Raw genomic sequence first — 22,601 nt, 5'->3', positions numbered from 1 at the left:
AGATACCTAAAGAAAATTGTAATTAAATTTAGTTTTCTCCATGTATATATGAATTTAATATATTATTTTTCAACAGAAGGAATTGAGTAAAGAGAACCTTGTGTTTTCGGAAAATTTATTTCACCTAAAGTTTTTGTGCGTACCTATGCCTACCTAAAAAGTTGAAAATCCGCAGCAAAAATACCTACCTCAGTAATTATTGTTAAATCAATAATGAAAATAAAAGGAAAAAAATGAGACGTCAAGGTGTTTTGTGACTGAGTTTCAGTCACATAAATTCTACACTTGTTCAGGACAAGCTGCGTAATTACGAGGAATTTGTGACATTTTCCGATATCGATATAAATCAGCTTTAAATTATTTAATTGTGCGGAGGAAAGCGATGCAGGTGTGCGATAAACGGTTCGAAGTAAAAAGTGCGCGAGTAAAGTGTGTTTTGTTACATACTACGTACGATGGAGAGCGCGGTCGCCGTTATTTTACCGGGATTCGTACAGGCACATTAAGCCATAAATATTATATTAATTGGTGTGCTAACCGACTTTTCTCTTTCGAGTGTCAGTACACATATACATGCATGCATTTCCATAGCAATTTATTGTTTCGCAACAATTTTAAGAACTAAGGAGAGAGACAGATGTCGAACGCTGCCGAACGCGGAGGCCGATTGTGCCTCTTTGTCGCTCGCTCCGCGCTCTCGCTTGCACTTCAAGCCTTAAATGGAACGCCTCAGAGCGAGGTAACACCGCATGAGTCATGTTTTTTCGTGCGTGCAGCCGGCTCTATCGAATTATATGTCACGTCAAAAACTTTTGAGTGCTTCATTCCCACTAGTCACTAATGCTGGTGGGCGGGCAGTCCCTCCGGACTACGCTGAAAGATAGAGAAAAGGCCCCCTTCAGCCTCCTTTCAGGAATCGTGGGATGGGAGGGTGGTGGTTCGGGTGAGAAAGATAAACGGGCGAAAGGAAGAGAGAAGGGAATGAAAGGTTGTCTGTGGAATATTACTTGCCCAGCATTTACTTAAGTGATCCAAGGAAACCACAGAAAAACTTGGACTAAGGCAGATCGACCCGGAATCGAACCGGCGTTCTTCTGAATGCTAATTAATTGTCTAAACCTCTAGGCTATCCTCCTCGGTTGTTGTGTAATGAGAATATTATTGTTTTTAAAAATCTGTAATAAATAAGAATATGGAACCGACGCGAATCAGAAAATAATATAGATTTTTCCTAGATTCTCATATAATTTTAATTATTTTTTCGTTCCCAAGTTGTAATATTAATTAATTAACGGTTAATTTAGAAATTCTAAAAAGGTGGTTAAAGGTATATGTTTGGAGCACGGCATTGTACGGGTGCGAAACATGGACAGTGGGTGCGGCGGAAAAGAAAAGGTTAGAAGCGTTCGAAATGTGGTGTTATAGGCGGATGATGAGGATATCGTGGGTAGAAAAGGTTAGAAATGAAGAGGTATTGGAAAGAATAGGAGAACAGAGGACTCTATGGAAGTCAATAAAAAATAGGCGAGATAGGTTGGTAGGACACCTTCTCAGGCATGAAGGTCTAGTCAGAGACATATTAGAGGCAGAAACAGGAGTTAGGAGGGGTAGAGGTAGACCTAGATTAGATTACTGTTCGCAAATAGTTAGTTCGTTAAGGATGTGGACTATTCTAGTTTTAGGGAAATGCGAAGTTTAGCTCAGGATAGGAAGGAGTGGAGGTACGTGTCCAACCAGTCTTAGGACTGACGATCTTATGATGATGAAGTTGTAATATATTTACACCAAACAAAAACAATATTCTCAAAAATTGGAAAGACGCTTTTAAAGTTATAATATAAAAGCCCCATTTTTACAAATACCTACTTCTTCTATAATAAGAATATGTACATACGTTTCTGCTTTCTGCTTATCCCGGCTAATAGACCCTTTGTTGAGCGAAATGAAGTAATGTTAAATCTCAAGATAAGTAATATTTCGATGTAGTATAAAGAATGAAAAATTTAAATAAATTCGAACTGGCAGACGATGATACAATCTCATTCGATTCTTCGAGAAGGAATCTACGGAACGGCATAAGCTTTTCGAGCAATTAAAATTACTCTATGGAGTACGACATCGGGAATGGAAGCGAATCCAACCGGTGTGTACGCGCGGCGCAAAAGAATCCTTCTCGAGATCCTCGTCCGTATATTTTATTGACAGAGATATAAGGCAGTGAAATTTAAAGCACTGATTTCCTATCTGTGCACTCGCATATCTTGTAACACGTCAAGGAATTCCGATCGTCCATAGCACAACTTAGAACGAGTATCATGCTTTCCCTGTCATATTCATAAGTATTCTGACATTCACGAGCACACTCGACTACGTACCTTACATTTATATCACACATGTGTTTGCATGTACTTATATACTCCGCGTATATCAGTTTTCTTTATTATACATATTTTTCTTCCATCGAGGGCCCAGTTTCTGTTTCTTTGCCATTGTTGTTCGTGTTCTTCCTTGCTCTAAAATACTGCATATTCAGGACATAATGTGCTGGGGAACGATACATATACATTGTTGGAAATAATGCGTGAGAAGCGCAGCGTCTTCACTATATGTTTGCCGTTTTTCACTTCCAAGTGTTTGCCCCCTAGGGCCATATGAAACACTTACTTCGCGCTGTTTTTAATTGTACCATCAAATGGTAAATTGAAGACTGTAATCAAGCGATTTCTAATAGGAAATTTTACGTGCATGATTTTCAGGAAACATTTTAATGAATGTCCTTTCGAGGGGTGCTGCATTTTTCATCATCATCATAAGGTCGTCAGTCCTAAGGCTGGTTGGACACGCACCTCCACTCTTACCTATCCTGAGCTAAACTTCGCATTTCCCTAAAACTAGAACACCCCTGATCCTTAATTATTTGCGAACAGTAATCTAATCTAGGTCTATCTCTGCCCCTCCTAACTCTAATTTCTGTTTTTGACTGGACTTTCATGCCTGAGAAGGTGTCCAACCAACTTATCTCGCTTATTTTTTATTAACTTCCGTAGAGTCCTCTGTTCTCCTATTCATTATAATCCCTTTATTTCTTAGCTTCTCCATCCACGGTACTCTCATCATTCGCCTAACACCACATTCCGAACGCTTCTAACCTTTTCTTTACCGTCGCGTCCATCGTCCATGTTTCGCACCCGTGCAGTGCCGCGCTCCAAGCATACACCTTTAACAACCTTTTCCGAATTTCTAAATTAACCGTTCGAGACAATAGAAGCGACTTCTTTTTATTGAAGGCAATTCAACCCTACGTTATCTTTTGCTTTATATTCCTACTACTCTTTCCATCCTGACTTATCTGACTTCATAGATACCTAAAATCAGCCACTTCTTCTACTATAAATTAAAAAAAATATCAATTCTTTTATCAGCCATGTAAGGATTAGGAATGTAGGTGATCCTAGTAATATACAATACTACAAAATGATGCCAATACAATCCTAAAAAAATATAATCAAATAAATAATTTTGAAATTATAATTTGTAGATTCAGAGATTATCCTGGACAAGAAACAAACACCAAATAATTCTTTTTGATAATATGAATAAAAATTCCAGGATAAAATAATGTTTGACTGCTTAAATGTTTAGGGTTAAAAGAAGAAATAACCATAAAGAATAAAGCAGCTGAATTTATTATCACTTTTTTTACTGAAACTGTTAGTTAAATTCATAAAATTAACAAAATTTCTACTACTGACCTATTTTCGAAGGGAAGGTATCGATATTTAGTTTACCTAGAGGTCTACGTACATTGAAAATTCAGATTTATTTATTTAGTTAGATACATTTAATTATACAAAATAACACAATAAACGCAAAGAAATGCGACAGAGTATGTTTAAATAATTTGTTCTTGTTCAATAATGATTTACGTATACAGTGTCCTACTTAAGCCCTTGTTCGGATGATTGGCAGGCCGAGCCATTTTAATCAAAGCGTTGTCCTGCAGCTATAATGTCGTCACGGGTCCCCTTTTCGCATTATCCTCTTAACGTCGCGATTTTTTTTGCATATTCCGGAAGGAGCAGAGGCCTTAATTGGCATGTAGGTCCACTTGGTCTATTCTAATTCGTTGCGTACATGGCGGCCGTCACAAAGGACACAAAAGCTCGAGTACTTTATTGAACAAACATCTGGACAGGACCGAGACTTATTGTTAAAGGGAACGAACACCCTTTGCGAAAATCGTCACTAGCAACGTGCATACCTCACCGCTCCCATTGCAATAACACTCACTATGGGATCAAGAATAGCTTTGATTTCGCTAACACTACTTCACACAAGTGAGGGGAGTATTATTAGGTATGCTACTAATCTTATTAGGAAAAGGAATAAGCCAATTGGAAATATCAATTCAAAACAGAATATTATCTTACGGGTAGCTTATCTAAACCATAAATCATAATCATAAGTTCGTCAGTCTTAAAACTGGTTGGACACGCACCTCCACTCTTTCCTATCCTGAGCTAATCTTCGCATTTCCCCAAAACTAGAACAACCCACATTCTTAACTATTTGCAAACAGTAATCTAATCTAGATCTACGTCTACCCCTCCTAACTCCCGTTTCTACCACTAATATGTCTCTGACTAGACCTTCATGCCCGATAAGGTGTCCTACCAACCTATCTCGCCTATTTCTTATTGACATCCATACATTCCTTTTTTTTCTAATATCTCTTCATTTCTAACCTTCTCTATCTATCATCATTCGCCTGTAACACCACATTTAGAATGCTTCAACCCTTTTCTTTTCCGCCGCGCCCACCATCCATGTTTCGCACCCATACAGCACCGTGCTTCAATGATACAAGTTTTTCGAATTTCTAAATTAACCGTTCGCGAGCATAGAAATAACTTCTTTTTATTGAAGTCGACTCCATTCAGCCTATCCTCTCCTTTATATCCCTACTACTCCTTCCATCCTGACTTGTCTGACTTCCTAGATACCTAAAATCACCCACTTCTTCTAATTTTTAGTCTGTTATTCGCTCTTTCCCTATGTAATCATGAATTACCTGATATGATAAATTGTACATTAGTAAAAAGCGAATTGTACGATTTTGAAAAACGAAATCGACATTTTCTGTCAATTGCTCTATCTGTATGTTTAGCAGTAATTTATTACAGCATTATTCAATATGTGTGTGAAGAATCTACAAGCGGCAATATGATGTCTTCGTAGGATTGGGGTAGTAGCGGACCTGGGCTAAGTAATAACCAAAAATTCCCGGCCCCCTAAAATTTATTTGCAAGTATGGCAGAAGTATTGGACAAAAGCAGAACTATTAATACTAAAAATTTTCACTGCGGTACTTGTTTTGTCTGTATTGTCATTTCTTACCAATATCTTCTATTAAAGTTCGGTTAGGTTAGGATAAAAAGTTGACGGTAGGAAAAGACAACACGAAGGAAGTGAGTGTTGTTATTTTTTTTATTTAGATTAATATAAAAAAAGGAGAAGTTAGAATTAGTTTAGGTTACCTTTATGTCCTTTCTTTACTTACATTGTTCTTGTTTACACTGGGATAGATCAAACTTTATTTATTCTTTTGCTGGTTTTCTATATTAAATTCTATTTTTTCTAAAAAAATTCCTTTTTTTGTGGGCGACGTTTGTATTATTGGTAGCCATCCTTCCATAATAGGAATAAGTAATAGCTGCAGATAATTTACAGTTTTCACTCGAAATTGGGAGTATTTATTGGGCAAATCAAGTTGCACAATATCGTGCTTACACAGTAATACCTCCCCAACAAATATTTATCAAAAAAAGAAAACGTTGTTTGAACCTAATGTCTTATATGTAGTTTATTATTCTTTGAGTAAATGATATTTTTAACTAAAGATTTCTATAGAGGCATTCCTAAGAGCCCCCTGTGGTAAATTGCTACCTTAGACACCTTTCCGGTTTTCATATTCAAAAGGACAAAGCGAAGGGGCGGCTTACCCTTTTTGTTGTGTCGATTCTTTAGTCTACGAAATTCTTTAATTTTTTTGAAATTTGAGAACAGCTATTATAATCGACCACTAATAGAAGATGTAAAACATACATCTACAGATATCGTGTAGACGCAGGACGAAGATGCTTATTAAGGGTTATTAGAAAAGGTTCTCGAATATTACAAGAAGTATCATTGGCTACTTGTAATACTGTATGTGTATTATATAAATTTATAAATGGGAAAATAAAAACTAACTTTAACATCAATAAATTAAAATTAGATGAAAAAGGGTCTGTGATATAATGTGACAAAGAAATTCTTTTGTGTTACTTTATAATTATATTGATGACTTCATGTGACCTGTCATTTTAACGTTATGTAAACTTATTATTAGTGTTTGTCCTGAAACTAATAGATTGCGTGATTATTTTTTCACTTAAAATATATATGAGTTGTATTCTTCTTTCTAAAACTAACGATCTCATATTTTTTAGTTGCAAGTACGTAATTGTTGTTTATTCTCCAAAATTTTATTAAATTCATAAAATAATTGATAATAAATAGTGTCTGGCTGTTCGTTTGTTTACATTGTTGCAGAACAACAAAAACTTGTGAATCTCGGTAATTACTAGGTTTGAGTATCTATACAATTTTGTTATTAATTCTGCTTGTCATGGATATGTACTTATGTTTGTTTTAAAAAATCGCAAAAGTCACGAATGAAATAATTTCAGTGTTTGGCGAGACAATTCTGTTTTCTGTTTTCAAGGTAAATGTAATTATAATCACATACGTGTAATTGGTGAAATTAAACGACTATTATAAGCAGTTACGTAAACGTAAAGGATGAATTATTTTTCAATTATGACAGATTTGTAATAGGAATTTCGTTTCACATACGTATGATAATTGTTTTCAACAGAAAGTACATTTTTGTTGTTAGTACCTACGTATAATTTGTAATAAATTCCTATAAACAAATGGTTGTAGAGCAATGGATAGGTATTTTAATTAATAATTAGATAGATAAATAGATTTAATTTGTTCAGAAATCAATATGGTACCCTGTGACCCCTTCATGGTTTAAAGCAATGCAGAAATTGCATTGTAGTGTAAAGCTGAAGGGTGAAGCGGAAGAAATTATAAAAATTTTCAGCGAAATACCACTGTCACGGCTTTGTCTAAGTAATCTAACAAAAAAAAAACTTGTGTAAAGCTATTATTGCCGAAAAGTCAGAATTATATTGTATCTAATCACTAACAGGGTGTTGGAAGTTGATAATTAATTTTTTAGGTTTTATACATATCAGAAGCAAAAACAGGAGTTAAGAGGAGTAGAGGTACACTCAGATTAGATTATGTTCATAAATAGTTAAGGATGTAGGATGTTCTAGTTTTAAGGAAGTACAAAGATAAGCTAAGAATAGAAAATAACTGGAGATACCTATCCAATCAGTCTTAAGACTGACGACCTTATGATAATAGCAATGATGATGATGAAGCCAGGCATGTTACAATTTTGAATTGATTATGTCAAGATCTTTTTAGTTTGTAATAGGTTGAAAAGGGTTACAAACCTATTGTGTCCTTAAACATTAGCCACAATTGTTACAAAATACACCGTATTAACCGACTTCAAAAAAGGTTCTCAATTCGGTTGTATGTTTTTTACGCGATTACTCCTCCCATTATGAATTGATTTTGATGATAATTATTTTGTTTGGTAGGTCATACTTCAGAGGTAGTTCCATATGATTTTATCGAAATTGATCCAGTGCTTTTTGAAAAAAACAACAAAAACAAAAAATATATACAGACTAAAAATTGAATTGAAGTTAATTTTNGCTCTCAAGTTTTATTACTTTGTTTAGAAAGTGCTCTAGTTAATTAAGGACTGTTGCCTAATCCCAAACGATTACTTGCAAACAAAAATTTTAATTAACGATAGAACTGTATTATAATACATAATAAATAATGCGGCAAAATATTCCAAAGAAATCGTCTTCCTCGCAGGAAATTAGAGGATTATAAAACTTAGAGTCATTGGTTTCGGCAGTTTGGGGGAAGCAGTGGAAGGGTTGATAGATAAAGTTGATTCAGGGTCGGCTTCTCTATAAGTGCTGCAAACCTGCAAATATTGAAATATTATTTAGTACGTCAAGAATGAAAGGGTTGTAGGTTTAGTAAACATTTTTAAAATTCCCGCTTCGTTTTATCAGGTACAGCTACTGAAAATAATGCTCCAGATGGACCACGAAAGAGTGTTTACTGTAATCAATTAATATGTGAATGCAAAACTAGAGATTAGATAAAAGAAATTCGACGAAAAGTTTGTTGCAAAGACAAGATTAAACTGTCTCCTTTAGCTGGTACCGACTCCAAAAGTAATTGATTATAAATTGTCAATGTATATACAAGTATCAGTGATTTTGTCGATTGTTCTGTAATTCACTTTGCTTGGAAGTAATTAAAATATTATTTTCTGCTTTTTAGTTTCAGTTTGCATATGTAGGTATGGTTCGCGTGTTTTTTTTTAAATTAAGTATTCAAATAACTGAAAGGATTTCTCAATATGATGCTTGCAATTATTGTACGTTAATAATGAAAATATCCGATCTCATGGGTGCCAAGTCAATTTATACTTTGCATTTTAATCGGCGATACGGGAAGTTCCTTTTATTCTTGTATTGCTCTTAACATAGATATTCAGTAGATAAAGTGGTTGTTGTTAAAACAAGAAGGTCTTTGTCTGGGGCACTGACTGCGTGGAATTTGGACAAAGCAAGTTTTATGCATGATTAGGTCAAAATTCGTTCATCTGTGGGCGATCTTTACCAGTCGTCTGCAATCTTACAAAACCACTGTGTGAGTCCGGTTTCTGGATATGAAATATTGTTATTTCGATAATCTGTGGCTCCCTGCGGAGAGATTCGGTAATTACGTCATCATGGAGCTCCCTGCTGGCCTCCTTGATTTATATCTCTTTAACGTTTGTACGGTCTGCTATTGCTACAAACACTGTAGTTTATCACTCCGAGATTGAGATCGAAGCCGTGGGCCATTTTTATCAATCAACTCGTTCGTTCGTGCGATGGCATCGACGCGATTTATATCCCATAAACTTCCCGACTCTCTCTTTCTTTTCTTCATTCACCACTTTTTACTGCTTTATTATGTCGAATCGCGTGCGCCTTGTAAACTCTTTCAACAACAACAACAACAACAACTACACTGTCACCACAAGGCCAAAATTATGTTCAGCTTTGCAGTCTCTTCACGCATTATTATCAACGAAAATAATATGTACGTTGGGCGTTTATTATGCTTTTATTCAAATTTTTAATAATTAAAAGAACTAAAATCACCGTTTCATATGCATACTTTTCAATAACTTATCGGTAATGAGGCGATTTTCCATATTTTTTTTATGACTTTTGCGGTAGGTAGATGTACCTAAAAACTGTAAATAGTTTTCAAAAGAAATGCGCGATGATATAAAAGAAATTGCCAGGAACATTTATCGAATGTAAATATCCTGTAAAATATCATATAGGTACGTACGGCATACCTACACATTATGTCATATCAAAGTGTTATTAATCAACAAACTTGTCGATAGGTTACTATTTTAACATTAAAACATTTAGTGTTCATTAATAATAATCATCGACCATAGTATTCTACTTAGGGTCTTCTAATTATTCAAGTGACATAAAGAAATTGAGATGTATTGACAACACTTTGCAACAAATTTACAGGTTGAATTACTAACTGAAGTAGAATACACAAATAAAAGTTAGTTTTTCCATTTCTATATAAAGGTATAAAGACATTTCATTTGATAAAAATCACCACACTTCGCATTACCCCATGCAAAAAAGGGAAGCTATAAGTTTAAAAACCTTTTCCCATTTAGGTGTCTAACACACTGGTGACGGGCTGAGAGTCTTTTGTATAGACAAAGTCCAAATTAACTTTTTCCTGAGTCACTGATAAAATTCCACTGTTAATGTTGATTTTAAGGCTTGAGTTATGAATTGTTTGTATCATCATCATCATCATCATAAGGTCGCGAGTCCTAAGACTGGTTGGACACGCACCTCCACTCCTTCCTATCCTGAGCTAATCTTCGCTTTTCCCTAAAACTAGAACAACCCACATCCTTAACTATTTGCGAACAGTAATCTAATCTAGGTCTACCTCTTCTCCTCCTAACTCCTGTTTCTGCCTCTAATATGTCTCTGACTAGACCTTCATATCTGAGAAGGTGTCCTACCAACCTATCTCGCCTATTTTTTATTGACTTCCATAGAGTCCTCTGTTCTCCTATTCTTTCCAATACCTCTTCATTTCTAACCTTTTCTACCCACGTTATCCTCATCATCCGCCTATAACACCACATTTCGAACGCTTCTAACCTTTTCTTTTCCGCCGCACCTACTGTCCATGTTTCGCACCCGTACAACGTCGTGCTCCAAAAAATACACGTTTAACAACCTTTTTCGAATTTCTAAATTAACCGTTCGCGAGCATAGAAGTGACTTCTTTTTATTAAAGGCGACACGACCCTGCGCTATCCTCTACTTTATATCCCAACTACTTCTTCCGTCCTGACTTACCCGACTTCCTAGGTATCTAATCAGCCACTTCTTCTAATTTTTCGTCTTCTATCTTTATATTAGCTCTTTCCCTACTTTTTCTTCCCTTGTATACCAGTATTTTTGTTTTATTTTTATTTATTTTCATACAGTACTGTTTTGTCAACATGAATTAAATTAACTCAGTTAACAGTGGATCTAGCAACTGTTTCTACCTATTATAATTCGTGTAAATTAGTGAACACGTTTTCTTATTGTTCCAGGGTGTCGTGAGACGGCCTTCATTTACGCGATAACAAGTGCGGCAGTCACACACGCGATAGCTCGTGCTTGCAGTGAAGGTTCAATAGACACCTGTAACTGCGAGTACAGCCACCACAAGAGTCGACCTAGAATGTATTCTAGTAGTCGAGGATCCGTTCCAGGAGTACGCGAATGGGAATGGGGAGGTTGTTCGGATAACATTGGATTTGGCGTGGAGTTTGCCAGAGAATTCGTCGATACAGGCGAACGTGGTCGAAGTCTGCGAGAAAAAATGAATCTTCACAACAACGAAGCAGGAAGAATGGTAAGCTCTCAGAAGCGGCTTGAAAATCTTCAATCGTTTTCATCTTGCTATTATAATATACACTTGAAAATCTTCAACCGTTTTCATTTTGCTATTATAATATACATATAGAAACACGACAGCTGGAAGTAGAGTTTAACTAATATTAAAACGTTTAAAAGGGTTGCGTAGGCCTACTTTTGATATCAAGGATGTTGTCGGTTAATCACAATCCTAATTGAAGATTCCCAATTTTGACTTATTCAAGATAGGGTTTAAATGTCTACATTATAGTGTATGTTTGGTTGCATAAACTCTAATAACGTTATATTTTTAATGAAACAATTATTGTTATGGTAAACGAATTTGTTAATGAAAATCTTGAAATAATTATCCTGTTTACATGAAGTATGAATCAGGCGAATTAGTTTTTAAATAAAAGAAAAAAATGTAATACACAGCATATAAAAGTAATATCTAACAATAATTGAGTAATTACTCTAGAAATAGCTAACCAAAAAAGTGTTTATAGGGATAGGTAACTATTTAGATTTTTCATCGGTAGCAGCGACTTTTGTCAGATACTTTTAGAATCATTCGTGAAGTCAGTTTGCTTGGGTAGGTCTAAATGTTTACATTGTAGTGTATACTTGGTTGCATTAACTGTAATAACGTGATAATTTTAATGAAACAATTATTGTTATGGTAAACCAATTTGTTAATGAAAATCTTGAAGTAATTATCCTGTTTACATGAAGTATGAATCTGGTGAATTAGTATTAAAATAAAAGAGAAAAACGTAATGCAAAACATGTAAAACTACTATATAACAATAATTGAGTAATTATCCCAGAAGTAACTATTCAGATTTTTCATCGGTAATAGCGACTTTTGTCAGGTATTTTTGGAATCATTCGTGAAGTCAGTTTGCTTTGTGATTTAAATCGAGGGGCACATCGCTTTTGAGACGGTCCGACGTTCTTGGATTATACCTACAGCATTAATCGGAACTCTTTTAGGAATTTAAGAAATGTCAAGCTAACAAACAAAATAAAATACTGGACTTTTCGATTTTACGGCTCATTAGATACAAAATGTCGGTGGTAGAGGAACCCAGAGCGTGTCTAATTTCGAGTCACTTCTCGTTGAATCAAGAACACATACGCTATCGTGTAATACGGTGTTTCCACGACGGGGTGCCGATGACGAGATTTGCTCGCCACGGGATACTGCATTACATGTTTATTGTACATTGCTATTGCACGTAAAGAAGCGCTTGTGTGTGCATTTATAGTCACTACATACGGACATGTAGTTGTACTTACCTACTTAAGAAATGCGACACTCGCCGAATTATAATTTCCCGTCATTTCCAGTGAAATCTTCCAGGAAGTAACTCTAACTACAAGACTTTTTTGGTTAGTTGTTAAAAAAAAAAACTTAACAAAACTATATAATTACCAAAGTGGGATAACAAGAAATAGATAGAAAACAAACGGTATAAAAATGCAGTTATTTGCTTCATCGTTTGCAGAATACCATCATAATCAAATACCACGTATTTAGATTCATATCGTAACGAAACATTAATCATATTTTGACGATCAAAAAATGGAAACTAAAAGACGAACTGTACAATATTAATACGACCCTAGGCAAAAATTGTTAGTCTCTCTCCAGTCTCTCAGCGTCTCTCACAGTCTTTCACAGTCTCTGTATGAGAGACTCGAACGATAAAATTGTTAATTCAGAGATCCGAGTCTCTCGTTCAGAAACTGGATACGAAATGAGGATCCCTCTATGAGCCATTCAAGTCTCTCGTTCAGAGACGCTAAACAGTTTTTTTTTATAGTCTCTCTCAGCGACACCAGAGAGACTCGATGAGAGACGAGACTCGCTTACAGAGACTCTGAGAGACTGAACATTTTTATCTCGGGGATCCCTAGAAGCAGCCTTTTTCTAATTTTTATGGTTCAAATATCTCAGTGCCCTGACGATATATAGAGTTCTGGCGGTCAGATTTCAATTCAAAGCTCCAAATTTCATTACGTAAACTCTTGCCTGATCCTGCAATCTTAATAACCATCTTATTTGTAGATCTGTGAGTTTATAAATCATTTCTAATTAAATGATCAACGAAATTTTATATTACACAACAAACCATTTCAAACGATTTTAGTGTACTGGTACCTAAATACCTGCACCAACAATATTTTCTGTTTGTTCCAAAAGAAGAAAACTAATAATCTACAAACGTTAAAGCTAAACGTTGGTAAATAAAACCCGATTTTATGTATTAGTTGTACGTGTTTAGATGTAAGCACTTGCATTAGTAGTTATATAGTGGACATTTAACATAATCCGATGGACATTAATGCAAACCATGATATATTTGCATACACTGAACGTTGTTCAGTATCCATACTTACATAGAAGATTATTATATATGTACCCGCGTTACCGAGTTAAAAGGCGCCGGCTATGGCTTCAGCAATTCTGCCGTGTCTTTATTCGAATTGATGTAAGTATCGGTTCGGAGTGAAACTAAATTGCGTTAATTAAAAGGAAAACATCTTAATGAAGTGCACAGTGTGAGAAAAAGGTTTGATTTAGGTGGAAGCTGGCTCTTACTACCGGGTGGTCGCGTTCACTCACATTAAAATGCATATTAACTTGTTACTTGCCGCGGCCTCTATACGGCTGTCCGTTACTAATAAAGCTACATTTGCTTTAGGCGTTAAAATGCGAATGGAGAATACATATACACGGACCTACAATACATATACATATATACACATAAATATACCTATGTACATACGTACCTGTAACCAAAAAGGTACATATATTTTAATAAGAATCGATTTTGCTTAGCGGGGACTCTCGGCGTTGAAACTTTAATGTTGTTATAATTTTACTCAAAATATCTTTCGATACCACATCCATACAGAAACGATCAAGCCATTTCATTTTAGTTTCAGTTTCATCTACCCACGTCAGGAGGTACGTATGATACAAGGGTATCACAGTTACAATATTTTGTATGCAAATGAATTTAATAAATTAAAGTAAAGAGAAATTTTAAAAGTAGGTTTTCATTTTCCTAAAAAAATTAAAAAATAATTTACCTACATTATTTATTTCATATGCAACAGACGTTGTATGACGAAAATTTTCAAAAATTGTTTTCTAATTTAAAGAATACTTTGAATTGAAAAATTTTTTTTTAAGATTTTTGCGCTTTTCCGCAGGCTTATCGGACATGTCCGATACGATTATCTGCATCAAATAAATACCTGCTTGGAATGCATACATACAGCCTGATGTCTTACCTATTAATATCTAATGCTTCTAGTACAGTAATAGATCATGTCATAATGTATGCCTTAAAGTAGATTATTTAGGTATTTTCAAACGGTTTTTGAATTTTGAACATTAATTTTGGTATTCGTGATGGTATACCAATAGTTCTGATTAATTTATTGATATCAAACGGAAAGAGTGAAATCGATTCGTTTCGAGTTTATTTTAGGATTGTATTCTTCTAGATTATTGATTCGTTTTCCTTTTCAAATGGGATAGTGCAGCCTCTAATTAAAAAGAAAAACGTGGAGCTGTGCTATGTAACGTGTATTATTATTTGGTAATTAGTTGGGAACGGAACGAGAAAAGGGACGAAACGAAATAAATAGAAAAAAAAAATAAATAAAATGCGTCTGGTATTATAGAAGAAATTCCGGAACGAGTTTTTATAGAAGATATAATCCGTTACGGTGGGCAACCGGACGGTTTATTAATATTTTTACGTCAACAGGCATACATAAGTAAAGTTGCAGTAGGATTCAAAGTAGCTGTAGCATTTATAAATTGGCATTCTTACCCGCTTGCTTCTCTATCGAATAAATTAATTGAAGCGGATAAAGGAGGACCGGTATCTGAGTCATTAGTGGTATCGCTACGACGGAAAGAGGAACGGAGTAGTTCCAGATTGGAGCAATCAGTAGTACCAACATAAACATAGCACCGTGAGACGCGGCTGTCAGGTTGAGAAATGAGGCAGCAATTGCGATTTGTAAACCAGACGTGTTCTACTAATAGACTAAATACTGGTCGCATCTTTTATTAATGGTTATATTAAGCGATGCATTAGCCTTCAAACACGTGCCTGGTTTACTAATCAGAATCGGCTCTTCGGTACTATCGCTAATAAGAATCGTAAATAATAAATAACGCTTATGAATACATGTATTTTGTATGTACTCCTCATGTATTGACATACACTCATGTCGCATGCATACTGACGGAATACAGCCTAGGTATACTGAGATCTCTATTGTGCTGATTATGCCGGAAGGTAGCGCGAAAAGCCCTCATTCTCATGATTCCTCAAAGAAGGAAACTGTCCCAACATTTCTTTAAGTAATTTTGGGACAAATCAGACGCATCCGGGATCGAACCAGTGTCCTCTCGAATGCTAAGCCTTGGTCTGAATCTGTAGGTGTAATCCATGCCTCGTCGTCAGGACTGAAGGTTTATTTATTATTAACAAATATGTAAACGGAAGCTGTATTGACAAAACCGTATTGTATGAAAATAAATAAAAGTAAAACAAAAATACTAGCTTTTAAGGGAAGAAAAAGTAGGGAAAAGACGAAAAAGTGGCTGATTTTAGACATCTAGGAAGTCAGATAAGTCAGGACGGAAGGAGTAGTAGGGATATAAAGCAGAGGATAGCGCAGGGTCGAGTCACCTTCAGTAAAAAGAAGTCACTTCTATGCTCGCGAACGATTAATTTAGAAATTCGAAAAAAAATTTGAAGGTGTATGTTTAGAGAGAAACATGGACGATGGACGCGGCAGAAAAGAAAAGGTTAGAAGCGTTCGAAATGTGGTGTTAGAGGCGAATGATGAGGATATCGTGAATAGAGAAGGTTAGAAATGAAGAAATATTAGAAAGAACGGGAGAATAGAGGACTTTATGGAAGTCAATACGAAATAGGTGAGATGGGTTGGTAGGACACCTACTCAGGTTTGAAGATCTAGTGAGAGACACATTAAAGGCAGAAACAGGAGTTATGAGGATTAGAGATAAACCTAAATTAGGTTACTGTTCCCAAATAATTAAGGATTACTATGGCAATTTACACTTTTCTAAATCCTTCATGGCTTAGTCAATTGTGATGATCTTAGGAACAAATTCAGGAACGGACTTTTTATGCGAAAGGTCAAGCTCATTGCTGAAGACTCCGTCCGAAGGAGTGGAGGTGCGTGTCCAACCAGTCCTAGGACTGACGACTTTATGATGATGATGATGATGAATATGTAATGGCGTATTAAGTACAAATTTTGTAGTACTTAGTTTCATTGGGTATTCTACTCATTTCAGGAACAGCGCCACTTTCTTGTTATGTATTTACGGTTCAGTTTGCTTTTTTACAAGGTTTGAAAAATTAATTACGACTATTCGTCCGCCTTCAAACCATGAACTACCTTAAACAAAACAATAGAATTTACATTTACAAAAAATATACAATGATACCGTTTACCATGGTAAACGTCTCTGTATATATCTGCTACTACTGAGTTTGTTAATGCTTAATAATACTTAATATTAAACGTTTTTTGTATTTGGTAAACGCTGTTTAAAACCAGCAGAAAAACTGATGTGTGTTCTATTGCGTACTGATGGGATCTAAACAGATCGAAATCGCGATTTACGTCTAATAGTTTCGGCAGAGCACCGACAAAGAACTTTAGTTCTGGGCATTAATAGATAGAAATAAATGATTGAATGAGATGGTGGAGATCGTGGGATTGTTTCCAATTAGATGCATAGAAAGTGCCAAAAGATTCGATAAAGGTGTAGTTATAAATAATGTATTTATTTTCTTCTTTTTTAGCACGTTCAATCGCAAATGCGCCAAGAATGCAAGTGCCACGGCATGTCAGGATCATGTACCGTTAAGACCTGCTGGATGCGTCTCCCATCGTTCCGTATCATCGGTGACAACTTGAAGGACAGATTCGACGGAGCTTCTAGAGTAATGGCGAGCAATGCAGGCAATTCCCGTACAAATCATGCTCACAATAACAGGAGAAAAGAGCCGTCCAGCAACGACCTATTGAGTTCCAACAGCATACATAGTAAAAGGGAACGAAAACCAAGGCGAAACAAACACGGGTTCCAGCTAAAACCTTACAATCCCGATCACAAACCTCCGGGTTCGAAAGATTTGGTTTATTTCGAACCTTCGCCCGGTTTTTGTGAGAGGAATACCAAGCTGGGTATCCCGGGTACCCATGGACGTCATTGTAACGATACCTCCATAGGTGTGGACGGGTGTGACTTGATGTGTTGTGGGAGGGGTTATCGCACGGAAGTGATTGAAGCTGTCGAAAGGTGTCTTTGTACTTTCCATTGGTGTTGCGAGGTCAAGTGTGACCTTTGCAGAACAAAAAAAACTGTGCATAGGTGTTTGTAAACCTATGCTACTTATTCGTTAAATATTAATTTGTTGTGATTGCCATTATCCATAAGACTTAGTAGGTATTACGCAGGTATTCTATAGGAAAAAGAAAGTAAATGTTAGGAACGCGAGCATCTGCCCAAAGGACCAATGGAAGTATTTCATGATGGAAGGTTTTTTAGCCTACAAAAGGTAATTTTTATAATTTATTATTTATTATTTCATGACTCTTCTAGTATCTAGGTACTATCTACATAATTTCGTAATTCATATTTTGCTTTGTTACTTTTTATAGAAATATTCGACACTATCAGTATTATTACATTATTTTTTTTTTCTTACTATTTATTATTTCAAGTTGTTGTACATTAATTTTAGTGCACGAGATCTGTCTTGTTGATCTAATTCATTGCAAAACGACAAAAACATAATAAAATGTGTATTGACTGTACATGTAGAGCGTCTGCTACGAAACAAATGATCAGTATTATTTATTATCGATAATAAAATATTAATGCGAAATTCTCGCTGATGTATATAGGAAAATAGTATTTATGAAAAGACTGATTGGACAGCAGAGAGTAGCTATTTATGATGATATCGACTCGTTAAATGTAAATAAATGTTTCATAATTATGACATTAATAACGGAACGATGGAAAAACTTGCGTGTAATTTAATTTATTTATCTGATTGTTGTAAATAACCGTATCAGCGATGTATCTCACGAAACGTATAGATACCTACATAACATGTATCGAATGAAAAGACATGCGACGTGTATTTATATTTTTTATTTATTGTGTACGAGCTGTGTATTTAGATAGGTTTTTTTGTAAATAGAAATTTAATTGTAATTTGTAACATAGATTATTTTTAGTATTTATATTTTAAACGTACTTGTATAAATAATCGAAAGTTTTAGTTTTTTTTTTTAATAAAGCATATTAAATCGATCGATTAACGGATTCCAATGTCCTTATTTCGTATTTCCCTGCAGTAAGATGTGCAGTTCCAGCATCCGATAGTTCTGAAAAGATTACAAAAATGTTGAGTCTGGTACAAGTATATAATCAAATTTCCTAAGGGAGGACACAGTTAGAGCAAAAGGAGTGACAGAGAAGGATGAGGTAGGCAGAAATTATTACAGAAAATAGCTTTTCAAAATATCAAAAATTAAAAGCAAATCAGCGTTTAGAGTTCCGATTGTACATACTTAGACTTCATCTTTAAAATTCAAGGTTATGTTTGAGGTCACCAACATATTTTCAATTAGAGTGCTTAGACAACTTTTGTTTAAAATTCTTTTCGTTATAATGTATTATAATATAATAATATTTCATCCCTGTCCGAGGCTCTCTTTGCTCCAACTCACATGTTATTACTGTAAAATTTATATTCTGGATGACGTTGAGATCTCGTCCTTAGCTCCAAGTCAAGAATCACTTTATCCATTGAAGATAATAGGGATTCTAGGAGCTAGAAAAGTAAGTACCTTAAACTAAGTTTTATTTTATATTATTCATTCCCACTAGCTACTAGTATTGATGAGAGGACACTCCTTTCAAGGGAGAGTAGGGAGGATGATCCCCTTTTAGAAATTGTGGTATTGGGTGGGTGGTGTTACGGGAGAGAATGACGAATTACAAAAAAGATAGATCAAGGAGGACCAACTCGGAGTTAGACTGAAACGATGTGCTCCAAAATATCAAGCTACCACACTAGGTAGTTATTTATTATAAATAAGATATTTAGAATAGGTTTCTAAAAGACACTTTCAATCATCAGTTCATGCCTGAGAAGGTGTCCTATTAACCTATCTCGTCTATTTCATATTGACTTCCATAGAGTCCTCTGCTCTCCTATTCTTTCTAATATCTCTTCATTTCTAAGCTTCTCTATCCACGGCATCCTCGTCATTCGCCTGTAACACCACATTTCGAACGCTTTTCTTTTCCGCCGCGCCCGCTATCCATGTTTCGCACCCGTACATCGCCGCGCTCCAAACATACACGTTTAACAACCTTTTTCGAATAATTAAATTAATCGTCACTTTCAATATACTAACTAAAATAAATCTAAAAATTTTCTTTCGCTCTTCAACTAATCGTACCTAAGCTTGAGCGATAATACGTAAGTTTTGGTTTTGATATGATATTCAGAATCTCCAAATTGACTTATAAAAAATAACACAATTTTATTATAATATACCTGATACTGCATCGCTTTAGCACGAGTCAAGTTGTGTTGTGCTGAAGGCGTCATTTGTTAAAAATGGTGAAACGTTTGAAGCTAAGCAAGGGACGGGGCAACACCACCCAGAATCGTAACTTAGTTCATAGAAAAAAGTACATTTTTCGAAAAGATTCTGATAATATTGCCGAGCTTTGCAATTTTCTGCGGATATCGATTACTGTGAAGTTCAAGAAATCGTCTTTTTCCGGGGGTCTATATAGGACCATAAGAATTTTCAGGGTCTCTAGTCGAGGAATTCTGTATATCTTTCACAAGCTCTGAGAATCGCTAGATATCTCCTTATGCCATCATAAAACCGCAAATTTAGACGGGTCAGTATGATGCATTCATTAACTCATCATTTCTCGATCGATGCGCTTTCCGTTGAAAAATGATTTAGGTCAATGAGAAGGCTACTAACAAGTTTGAACGATCAAAAGATTAAACTAATTTTCGAACACTAAATGAGTAAACATCTACCTGAGCCACCACTGATCGGATATTGGTAAGTAGCCTGAAAAGGAAGAATCTTTTATTATTAAGAATACAAATTGTAATGTACTGTGCTGTATTTAGCTTAACTTTCCATGCGTCAAAAATATTAACTAGAATTGTACAGAGGATGGAAAAAATGGCGGAAGAACTATTAGGGGAAGATCAATTTGGGTTTAGAAGAAATAGAGGAACGCGGGATGCCATTCTAGCTTTACGGGTAACAATAGAGAAAACGATAGAAAAAGGGTGCGTACATAGAATTTGTAGATTTAGAGAAAGCTTTTGACAATGTTAAATGGGACAAGATGTTAAATATACTTAAAAATGTAGGGATGAGTTATGATGATAGAAGAGTGGTACTTAGTTTGTATAAAGAGCAACAGGCAGTTATAGAGCTGGGGCTGCAACGTAGAGAAGCAAATATTAGGAAGGGAGTCAGACAGGGGTGCACACAGTCACCGCTACTTTTTAATCTGTACATCGAAGACGCGATCAACATCATTAAAGGCAGTACAACTGTAGAGATAGATTTGCAAGGACAAAAGATTAGTATGCTTAGATTTGCAGATGATATAGCAGTATTAGCATCTAGCAAGGAGGACCTAGAGATAGCTTTAAATAAAATGCAAGCGGTACTGACAGATCAGTACTGTATGAAAATAAATAAAAGTAAAACTAAAATACTGATATGCAAGGGAAGAAAAAGTAGGGAAAGAGCGAATATAAAGATAGGAGACGAAAAATTAGAAGAAGTGGCTGATTTTAGATACCTAGGAAGTCAGATAAGTGAGGATGGAAGGAGTAGTAGGGATATAAAGCAGAGGATAGCGCAGGGTCGTGTCGCCTTTAATAAAAAGAAGTCACTTCTATGCTCGCGAACGGTTAATTTAGAAATTCGAAAAAGGTTGTTAAAGGTGTATGTTTGGAGCACGGCGTTGTACGGGTGCGAAACATGGACAGTAGGCGCGGCGGAAAAGAAAAGGTTAGAAGCGTTCAAAATGTGGTGTTATAGGCGGATGATGAGGATAACGGGGGTAGAAAAGGTTAGAAATGAAAAGATATTAGAAAGAATAGAAGAACAGAAGACTCTATGGAAGTCAATAAGAAATAGGCGAGATGGATTGGTAGAACACCTTCTCAAGCATGAAGATCTTGTCAGAGACACATTAAAGGCAGACACAGGAGTTATGAGTAGTAGTAGTAGTAGTAGACCTAGATTAGATTACTCTTCGCAAATAATTAAGAATGTGGGAAATTCTAGTTTTAGGGAAATGCGAAGTTTAGCTGAGGATAGGAAGGAGTGGAGGTACGTGTCCAACCAGTCTTAGGACTGACGACGTTATGATGATGATGTTCTGTACTTTATAATTATAAAATTACTTTAGAAAATTTAGCGTGACCCTATACCAGTTTCTAAGGAATACATTTGTTAAAGAAAGTAATTAGATAAGATAGAAATACTTGCACAACTTTTTAGTACCCCGGTATTAAATTAATTAAATTGTTTTATCTCTTGAACTGTTTAATTTTTAATAATAAGTAAATACGTGTTTCATTTTTTACTCTAGTTTTGCTGATACACATGACCAACAACTATTGAGAGACATTCTCTCGACCTTAAATTAAATGTGTCTTTGTTATTAATGTCAATTACCGCTAATGTCTATTATTAATAAAATTAAGTAATAAACGCTCAATTAAACTTCTCACTGAAGTTAAGAAAAGTTTGAGTGAAAGCTTTGCAAATTTTATCACATTAGTTACCTAATTGTCCTGAGTAACGGCGCATGACAGCAAGACAATTGTTTTGCTTTGACATTAATATGGTATTGTGAATTAAACGATAATCTATTAGCATAGCGTTTTTCATAACAATCAGTAAAGAATGCATTATTTTATTGAGGGGATAATTGAGAATTGACGACAGCATAAACAACCGGCAATTATCTTCAGATACTTTTACTTTCTTAGGTAACTGTAATTTACGTTGTAGTGCAGCGGTTCCCAAAAAGTGTTCCCCAAAACCTTAGTGTATCGTGGAAGGATCACAGGGGTGAAGAAGTTACAAAATTCTGCAAAAAAAAACAACCGTTCTGTGTTTAATCATAACAACAACATATTTTTCATGACCAAACCAGTGATGAGAGGTTAAACCCTAACAAATAATTCTATAGTTGAGATATCGGCCGCTGATGGTACCTAGATGCTAGATGAGATGATAGGACATTTGGTCTTGGATTATTGGATACAATTAGTCACTTATTAG

The 22,601-nt window shown here is 35.4% G+C and overlaps 1 protein-coding gene across 3 annotated transcripts in view; it reads left to right on the top strand.

Annotated features, from left to right (window-relative positions):
- LOC108739209 (protein Wnt-1) overlaps positions 1–18,456 on the top strand; it is a 59,356-nt gene extending 40,900 nt beyond the window's left edge. For 2 of the 3 annotated variants that reach the window (XM_025975261.1, XM_025975262.1), the window contains exons 3-4: positions 10,859–11,163; positions 17,039–18,456. In XM_025975261.1, coding sequence (XP_025831046.1) covers positions 10,859–11,163; positions 17,039–17,620 — 887 coding nt within the window. In that variant the 3' untranslated portion in view covers positions 17,621–18,456. The remainder of the gene's footprint in view (positions 1–10,858; positions 11,164–17,038) is intronic. The other variant, XR_003231258.1, reaches the window with a different exon arrangement.
- The last annotated feature ends 4,145 nt before the right edge of the window (positions 18,457–22,601 follow it).

The sequence above is a fragment of the Agrilus planipennis genome, unplaced genomic scaffold (assembly GCF_000699045.2).
Source record: "Agrilus planipennis isolate EAB-ADULT unplaced genomic scaffold, Apla_2.0 scaffold174, whole genome shotgun sequence".
Lineage (NCBI taxonomy): Eukaryota > Metazoa > Arthropoda > Insecta > Coleoptera > Buprestidae > Agrilus > Agrilus planipennis.
The sequence above is the reverse complement of the archived record's forward strand: the minus strand, read 5'-3'. Positions and strand labels throughout refer to the sequence as shown.